Below are 10,381 nucleotides of genomic sequence, written 5' to 3' on the forward strand. Positions count from 1 at the left end.
AAGAAATGCAATTTCAAAATTTATGAATTGAACGTACCGGTAACATTGCAAGGGTTTTCAAATGATAGTATCAAGACAGTGTCAGAGACAGTTCGAGTGAACATCAAGTTAGATTCTGTTTGTGTCAGTGACGTTGAAGTCTATATCCTTAACGAATTATCTGGATGCGACATATTGATTGGTCGTAACGTAACAGAACGATCTGATTTGATGTACACACGAATAGGTGACACGTTGACTTTTCAAAACGTTACTAATTTTAATCAATTTTGCAATATGGTGAACGATGCGCCTTTATGCTTCAACACTGACTCGCATCGAGACGAATTAACATCGCTCCTTAATAAATATAAACAATGTATAGCCTCAAATATAGAACAGTTAGATAAAGTCGAGGGTCATGAGATGGTTATCCATTTGAACAGTGATAAGCCAGTACATTTAAGACCGTACAGAACTTGCAATGCTGATAGAATAATTGTTAGGCAAATGGTTAACGAACTTTTAGAAGCTCAGATAATCCAAGAAAGTAAATCGGCATATGCGAGTCCGGCTCTGCTTGTAAATAAAAAAAATGGAGAAAAGAGACTTTGCATTGATTATCGGGCACTTAATAAACTAACGATTAAAGATAAGTACCCAATGCCACGAATTGAAGACCTAATTGATCGGCTTCATGGGTGTACGTTTTTTACGAACCTCGATTTAAAAAGCGGATACTACCAAATTAAAATGTCTGAAGAATCTATTCATAAGACCGCGTTTATAACCGAAGATGGGCATTACGAATTCTTACGTTTACCGTTTGGGTTGGCTAATGCTCCGTCATGTTTCCAACAAATGATGGATAAGGTCGTAGGTAACATGAGATTTGGTAACATAATTAATTATTTAGATGATATACTGATTGTAAGTGAAACCGCCGAGGAAAACTTAGTTCTCCTCGAAAAGGTGTTGTACATTTTCAAAGAAAATGGACTGACACTTAATCTAAAAAAGTGTAATTTTCTCAAAAAAGAAATAGAATTTTTGGGCTATAGAGTGAATTCCGAAGGCGTAAAACCTAGTGAAACTAAAGTTAGGGCAGTAAACGAATTCCCAACCCCAAAGACTGTGCATCAACTACGCCAGTTCCTTGGTCTTATCAGCTATTTCCGGAAATTTATCAAAAATTGCGCCGTGGTCTGTAGTCCACTCACTAAATTATTAAAAAAGGATACTGCATGGCGGTGGACCTCCGAGCATGATAGTGTTTTTTCAACCTTAAAAATGACTTTGACCTCTGAAGGAATACTAGTACTATTTGACCCCAATAAAGAGAACGTCTTGTACACTGACGCAAGCAGAGACGGGATCGCCGGTATATTAATGCAAGTTACAGAACAAGGCGAAAAACCCGTTCATTATTACAGCCGGCAAACTACCGAGGATGAAAAGAAATATCATTCGTTCGAACTAGAATTACTAGCTATTGTACAATCTCTACAAAAGTTTAGACATTACTTACTTGGTACGCATTTCCGTATTGTAACTGACTGTAACGCGGTACGCTACGCATTAACAAAGAAAGATATTATCCCCCGGATATCTCGCTGGGTTTTATCAACTCAAGAGTATACGTTTGATGTCATTCATAGAGAGGGTAGCAGAATGCAACATGTCGATGCTCTTAGCAGAAATCCGTTAGAATCTGGTCAGAAATCAGAAAGTGAGGTAGTTATGTCGATTACAGAAGCCGATTGGTTGCTTTCCGTCCAATTACAAGACCCTCAATTGGTGATTATAAGGGGAGCTTTAGTATCGGGGGAAGGGAACAAACACAGGGAAATATTTGATAAATATGAACTTCTTGGGAATAAAGTTTATCGACGCACTACTCGAGGTCGACGATGGGTGGTTCCCAAGAAGTGCATATGGCAAATAATCAGATGCAACCACGACGATCTTGGTCATTTTTCGGTTGACAAGACGGTTGAAAGAATAGCGTCTAGGTATTGGTTTGCACGGATGCGTCACATAGTCAAAAAGTACATTAAAAATTGTATTAATTGCGTTTACTATAAAACCAAGGGTGGATCGAAGGAAGGAGAGTTACATTCAATTCCAAAATATGCCCAACCGTTCCATACCTTGCATTTGGATCATTTAGGGCCCTTTATCGTTACTAAAAACAATCACAAGTATTTGTTGGTTATGGTAGACGCGTTCACCAAATTTGTGTTTATTTCAGCAGTACCTAATACTGAGTGCAGTAGTGTATTAAACGAATTAGAAAATGTTTCAAAAATATTCGGAAATCCTCGGAGGCTTATTACGGATGCTGGATCGGCCTTCACGTCCAAAATGTTTCTAGATTACTGCTTATCTAAGAATATTAGGCTTCACACGATTGCCACGGGCATGCCACGTTCAAACGGGCAAGCTGAAAGGTTTAATAAGACTATATTGGAGGCCATGAAAACTATGGGGGCTAATTTAGACGAAGATTGCTGGGATGAGTGCATAACTCAGTTACAGCAAGGAATTAATAGTAGTTATCAAAAAACAATAAAAGCAGTTCCTTGTGAGGTGTTATTGGGGTATAGGCTACGTACTGATGGGGATAGTTTAGGACCCGGACTTGAGAGTGGTAATGAACATACTATAGACGTGACCAAATTACGAAAAGATGCGGCTGAGAATATAAATATTAATGCCATATCTCAGAAACAAAGATTCGATCGAAACCGCATAAAAGCCAAAACATATAATGAGGGAGACTTAGTATTGGTAAAAATACAAAGCCAAACCAATGATGGACGGAGTAGGAAGTTACTACCAGCATTCAAGGGTCCGTTCCAAATAGGAAAGTGTTTGGGGCGAGATAGGTATCAAATCAGTGACATGAGAGGCAGTGAGAGATGCAATAAGAAATATGATGGAGTGGCCGCTGCGGAAAATATTAAACCGTGGATCAGAATTGATGATTGGTGCATTGATTAAAATGGATCCTAAACAAGTAACATGCGTGTTGGCAAAATTGAGTAAGGCATTTTATTAAATTCATTGCAAATTACTTAACCATTAAATAAAGTTTGATCTCTTGAATAGTCTAATGAGTCGCTATTTATATTTTTTATATACTTATACCATAGAGTGTGCTGATCTGTCTTAATGCATGTTTATACAGGTTCAGTTCATTTTCCAAGGTAGGAGTAGTGAGCTGAAGCAGTCACTCCCTAAGTATAAAGGGATAAACTGGAACAGGCACTGCTCCGGACTAAAGGAGTGAACGGTATCTGTACAGCTTGTCTAAGCATAAAGACAATGATTCTGAGTCAGGCAGTTCAGTGCATAAGAAAACAGCGGATTTCATAAAGTTACTTAAGCATAAAAGAGCTTTGAAAAGGATGCTGTTATAGGATGCAAAGAATAGAGCAAATATTCCTAAGACTAAAGGAATATGAATAGGTGTAAAATGTAATTGTTATACTGATATGTAATATTCAATGTTTAATTGCAGATACGTCCTTCATAGTACAAATAAGTGATGGGAACCTACTGGACTTTACTACGTGCCTGGGGACATGCACGGTGCAGGAGGGCCGTGTTGGCAACCCCGATGACGTAAGCGGCGCCACGGCGGCGGCGCTGGAGTCAAGAGGGCGCGGGCGCGAAGAAAAAGATTATTGTGGGGTAGATTCCGGCGCAAGCGCAGTGTTTTAAGTTGTATCGATAGTTTTGTTACATATTGAATTTGTTTAACTGTATTTGTTTCGTTTAAATGAGTGATTAAGTATTTCAAACGTTGTCTCATTTAACTGCCTAATTAATTCATATTGAGGTTGCGTGCTGTGGTCTTACGACATAATAAGTTAACATAAGGTATCATTAGATTTGACGGCCGATTGGCGCAGTGGGCAGTGTACCTGCTTTCTGAGTGTAAAGCCGTGGGTTCGATTCCCACAACTGGAAAATGTTTGTGTGATGTACATGAATATTTTTCAGTTTCTGGGTGTTTATATGTATATTATAAGTATTTATGTATATTATTCATAAAAATATTTACCAGTCATCTTAGTGCCCGTAACACAAGCTACGCTTACTTTGGGGCTAGATGGTAATGTGTGTATTGTTGTGGTATATTTATTAATTTAGTATAATGATAACTTTAAAAACTAGTCGAGATACTAAAACTAGTGTTGCCCAAATGCAAGAACAAGACGAGACTTAGCCAGTCTTGGTCTTGGTCTTGCGCTCCCAGTCTTGGTCTTGGTCTTGGTCTTGCAGCAAGAGTCTTGCAAGTCTTGCAATTACCTATTAGTCTATTACTATTTATTAAAGTTTACTTTAAATCTTAGAAAAACGTATTAGAATTGGAACATTGTGAGCTTGAATTAACATAGCCATAGTAAAGATCAAGCAGATTAATAAATAACTGAAGATTTGATAAGAAATTCGAAAAATCAACTGACCTATATGTCGTTTTCTATGGAAGTAACTGTTTCTTAATAAACATTTATGATTTATAAGCTTACATTTGCTAAAACATGTAAAAAAACAAATTAATTACAATAACTTGACTGTATTTTAAAGAACAATACTTATCTGTCTAGAAAGAGATTGAACCCTCAACTTATAAGAAATTTAATAAAAGAGTTTTACGATTTATCATTTATTTGAATAAAAAATAAAATACAACACAAATCAACAGCTTTATCATTAGGTTATGATACTTTATATCAATTCTTTTGACCAAGAATTAATACAAAGTAACCATCTGGCTGACTCATCACTTAACCTATTTCTATGTTTTCTAATTACTAATGATGCTTTAGAAAATAACCTCTCAGCAGGTACTGAAGTTGCAGGTATTGAGAGAAAATCACGGGCCATTTTCGATAAAATCGGATACTCTGTCTCATGCGTCCTCCACCAATCTAAAATCACCAATCTGAAACTTATTTATTCTTTGGAACACCTGTAGGTACTCTTAAAATTCGAAATTATTTTGCATGAATAGTGTCAAATGTTATGATTTCGGCGCGGCGGCAACGATTGTTTTAGATTTCAAAAGAAGCCGCCGGCGCGTGTATCATAACCATGTACTTCCGAAAAGCGGCAAATTTCTTTGAGAAGTAAGTACAAAACCTTTGATGCCGCATTATCAAAGTGCCGATGGTTAAAACATAACTATGCATGCACTCAGTTTGATTTTAATAGATATTTTTTTATTCGCTATGTTTATGGTATTAGTCGTAATGCGCATAGGTCCAGTTTTTCATATTCTTTGATATAGTTTTTTGCGTCTCATAGAATTCCTTAGCGTACCTACCTACCTATACACCGAACTGTTACACCTAACTACTCCGTGAAATAGCGCTAAGTCCTAGCTGCAAGACGCAAGAGTCTTGCAGGCTATGTCTTGTTCTTGCTCAAGTCTTGCACGGTCAGTCTTGGTCTTGGTCTTGCTAAAAATACGCGGTCTTGTTCTTGGTCTTGGTCTTGCAAAAACGCAAGAACAAGACCAAGACTGCAAGACCAAGACTGAATTTGGGCAACACTAACTAAAACGTATCTGAGAGCGATTTAAATAGTAAGGCTTTCAAATACATAAAAAGAATTGTAGAAAAGCACAATCCGAATCGATTGACAAAATATAAATTAGGGCGGACGACCTCCCTGGCGAAACGGTGAGCGCTGTGAATTTTAGTAGATCGTCCCGGGTTTGATTCCCGGCAAGGACAATTTTGGAATTTATAATTTTTGAATTTGCTCTAGTCTGGTCTGGAGGGAGACCTTGACCGTGGCTAGTTACCTGTCTGTTTATGACAAAGTGGATTTAGCAATAATAACCCAGTATCATAATAACATTTGCAAATTAAACAACAATGCTAGACCTATGAACCGTCATTTAACCTACCTACCTATGTTTAGAACACCCACATTTAATAATGTTTATGTAAAGAGGGTATGGGAGCCTAGTGTTTTAGAAAAATCACCTATACCTTTACTAGAAGTAATTGAAAATAAAAACCTGAAGCAAATCAAAAACAAATTGATACGTTATTACATTCAGGGTACGTGCAAAAACTACAAGGCGGTAGTTCATCCAGCCCATTCCTACAAATGCCATTAATTAATACTATAGGAATATTTCTTTTGTTTTTTTTTTCCTTACATTAAACATTAATTAATATATAATAATTAATATACATTTGTGCTATCGTCTCGAGCGCAAAAATCTTCCATAATGAAGATTAGCGTAATGTAATTGAGATTTAAAAAACAATGTATTTTTTATTTATAATAAACAGATTTATTTTATTTACGTTACCGACAAAGACGTGTGTAAGCGATTTGGTGTTCCGGTGCGATGTTAAGTAGAAACCGATTAGAGGTATGACTACCATACTCCGTGACAGGTTCGCCCGCCACCATCTCGGGAACTACTGGTCCGATTTGAACAATTCTTCAAGTGTTGGATAGCCCATTTATCGACGAATTATATAGGCTTTATATCTCGCTATATCACGGTAAGACCAATAAGAGCTTAGCCACAATGAAGACTGTTAAAACTGACTGACTGACTGTGTAAATACGGGGTTTTTTTCCTTTTGAGAGTCCGCTGCGTAAACGGTTAAAGTTTGCATATAATCATGTAGGTATAAAAAAGTTCTAAAAAAAGTCCGTGACACTATGTGACTATCTTTTAAGATTGACTTATATGCGAATTAAGTCGCGAAGGGCCGCTAGTAATGAAATAAAAGCATTTCGTTACCTTATTGACACAACTAGCTGGAGTTCATCGAACCCCTCGTTTCCCTGGGATACAAGCAGTCCTTTCCACTAACGCTATGCCAGAAATTTTGTTGATCGGTTGCTTAATTAGGGCGTTAAGGAAGGTAAAACCAACCACAAACTCACTTTCGCATTTGTAAAATTAAGAATAGAATAGAATAGAATAGAAAAACTTTATTTTAACACAACACAATAGGAAAAACACAAAGAAAACAGTAATAGAACTTATTGCTAGGGTGCAAAGGCAGCCTTGTCACTAAAAGTGATATTTTAAAAGCAACCTGAGCGTACGAAGCCGATAAAAAAGTGGAAAGTTTATCTGTTTATCTGTCTGCTTTTCATTATAAGGGATGTTACAAAAAACTAAAATAAACTTACATGAACATACATACTACTTTTACATATTGACTACATAAATATTTTTAATAATTGACTAAAAAGTTCATGTTAGCCCAACTGAATTTATATAATATACTAGCTGTTGCCCACGACTTCGTCTGCGTTTGATTTTGTTTTTAAAGTATTCAGTATCGCTAAGTCTTAAATGATCATAGTAGTATATATATAATATGTGACTGTCAATTAATTATAGACAAATAATTTGCAATAAAATATAATTGTGACTATAATTAAAGATCTAAGCTATCCTATCTCTTAAGTTGGACCAGACTGCTCACGGTGTGCCAATTTAATTTAAAATCGGTTAAGTAGTTTAGGAGTCCATCGCGGACAAACATCGTGACAGGAGATTTTTATATATTAAGATATAAATTAAGTTGGGTGAACATGAACTTTCACAAGCTATACGAGTCTATATAAAATGGTAGCATCTATAGTTCCGCTTCGAATCAACGTAAATTCACTATCATAGAACAATCATCGTCTAAATAGAGGCGCGTTGATGCGAACGAATTGGCGACAAGTGTAGCACCAACCTAATATAATGATTGGATAATCTTGATAGTTGATTGTGCCGCTAATAAAGTAAAACTTATATTAAAAATAACTTTAGTCATGCAGGCCTATTATTATTGACTAATGAAGCGTTAAGATATTCATGTTTTCATTAATGTGCCGGGATAGCTACATTCGTTAACATACAACTAAAGCTAAGTGGGGTTTCAAACGGACCTTATTATTATTATTTAACTCTATTCTTATTGTTTACCACAACATTAACATACACCAACATAAAATAAAAACAGAATACAAGAGGCGGCCTTATCGCTTAATAGTGTTTCCTGCCAGGCAACCTTAGTTTAAGAAGAGCCGAAAACAAACTTAGTCGGGTTTCTCTTGTTACCACCATGTCACAGTCAATTAATATTTTGTTGTACACAGTACATACACAGTCTAGATTCGAGCTAAATATAAAAAAGAATAAGGGCTTCGGACTTACCATATTTTGTTTTTCTATTTTTAAGTATATTTTTCGTGGATAAATAAATATTTCTGATGTCCCACACCGAATGTTTAACAACCACATGGCCATACCTTGATGTACTTCTACAAATTTTGCGAAAAAAGTATTATCTTATTTAAGTACGTTTATTTGCGAATATCGTTAACTTGATCGGTGACTTACTTTGGATCTCTGAATTTGGCATATTCCTTTCCACCGCCTATCAGAGGGCACGTTTTATAAGTAAATACCTTTCGTTATCCTCAAATATTTGTTATTATCTTTGAAGCTTGTTAATTAAATAAGTAAAAATGATGAAATTAAACCCTCAAGTTATCTAGCAATGTGATTGGTTTAAACTGCATCCCATGACTAGAATAATCATTAGATTCAAGATGCTTATATAACTTTACGCGGATGATGAAAAGGTTGCAAAAGTAACATACAATAATCACAAAAGAAAATAAAATATTACAATTTGCACCACACGATGTACCAAGTTATTTAGACATGATTTATATGTCTAAACGTTACGAACACACCATGCATCTTACAGAACAGCGGGCCAATATTCTCTCGAACGACGTCCAACGAAGCACCGCAATGATGGATCGACTGACCGTGTATTTTCAATAACACCGAGGTTTCCGCATAGAAAGTCATGTCATTTTGTTTAGTTGATAAGCATGTACATTGCTTGTTATTATCATATTAAAATTATTGCGTTACGTGAAATTGGAAACGGTAAATGTCAGTAATACTACTGTTAATGGTCTGTAATTGGAGTGCCAACGTTTCTAACTGATACTATGATACGGTCCATTAGTATTTGTTTTATCTGTATGTATCTTCAGAATGGTTCCATATTCAATAAAGGTGGAGTACCTATAAGGGGAAAATAATATGATGTAGTTATATTTACACTCCAGTATCCTACATTGAAGAGCGGGAAGGATCTGTATTACTCTACTCCATGAAATAGACATAGACTACGTGTTTTGATAAGATAAACCTAAATTTCAATTGTGTTAGAAACACTATCATTGTTATAAACGTTTAAAAGTTAGGTAATATTTAATAAAGTTGACTTTACCTTTTTTGGCAACAGACATTAATTTAGAGAATTAACTACAAATTGCTGATTTTATTAAGAAGATAAACAGTTTTATTTTTCACCCCACATCAAGAAAAACTCACCAGCTAACTGAAAATAAGATAGCTACATGATAAAAATGAAATCTTATTAAGGTAAAGGGATCATAATACTAAGTTAAAAAAAAGCTTACACAACGTAGATAATATATTATTTAGAATAGGTTATAAAGACCTTCATTAAAAAAAGTCTCCAAATCAACTTATTTAATTCTAAGTCAGCTATAATGGAATAAAAGTGTAATAACCATGGTAATTAAACACTTCTTGGAATAAAACAATACCGTATATAAATTATTGGGCTATATGTTAGAATGCTACAATAACATAGATACAAATAAACACACCAACCAATAAACAAAATAATAAATTTTTATATAATTTTTATATTATAGTCTCAAAATGTTTTGGTCGCAGTGCAGACAGCGTGCGGAAACAATAGGGGATCAGCGGCTAAATTGGCCGGCTGTAATTTGTCCCTATTGTCTATGCCCCGGTTCCTTTCGACCCCAGTTCCTCTCTGGGGAACCTTTATCAACCGGTATAACTTATTTAATAGATCTCTGACGCACTAATTTAGTATGTTTTTTTACTTTTAAAATATTGATAAAGTGTAATTTATGTAGTGTAATAAAGAAAACAAACGTTTGTTTGTTTTCTTTATTACACTACAAGTTAGCCTTTGACTACAATGCCACGTTGTGGTATATGATATACAGTCTCAGATAGTAGTGAACTTTCCAGATATCCCATCTGGCGGTATGGGTTATTACTTTATTCGGTTTATATGCAGCATCGTACTGGAACGCTAAGTCGCTTGGCGCCATATCTGTATTGGTAAGGTGGTTGCGAGCTACAGCTGAAGCCAATCAGACCAGCGAAAATTGTCACATTTTCACTTCTGGGGTTCGAACCAGGAACACCCTTTAAGATACCACAGCGCTCACAACTACTGCATTGCAGAGGTCAACAAGCTTTTTTCTGTCTGTTTGTAGCCTTCTATCAGTTCAGAAAGCTCATTTTACTGAGGAGAAGCCTAAAAGAAAC

General features: G+C 35.7%; 1 protein-coding gene across 1 annotated transcript; it reads left to right on the forward strand.

The window, feature by feature from the left end:
- The first annotated feature begins 439 nt into the window (after positions 1–439).
- Positions 440–3,837, forward strand: LOC120625177. Its single transcript, XM_039892156.1, has 2 exons — positions 440–3,023; positions 3,503–3,837. Exons 1-2 carry the CDS (start codon positions 2,915–2,917, stop codon positions 3,703–3,705), a joined length of 312 nt encoding a protein of 103 aa, XP_039748090.1. The 5' UTR covers positions 440–2,914; the 3' UTR covers positions 3,706–3,837.
- Positions 3,838–10,381: the final 6,544 nt, after the last annotated feature.

The sequence above is a fragment of the Pararge aegeria genome, chromosome 7, assembly GCF_905163445.1.
Source record: "Pararge aegeria chromosome 7, ilParAegt1.1, whole genome shotgun sequence".
NCBI lineage: Eukaryota > Metazoa > Arthropoda > Insecta > Lepidoptera > Nymphalidae > Pararge > Pararge aegeria.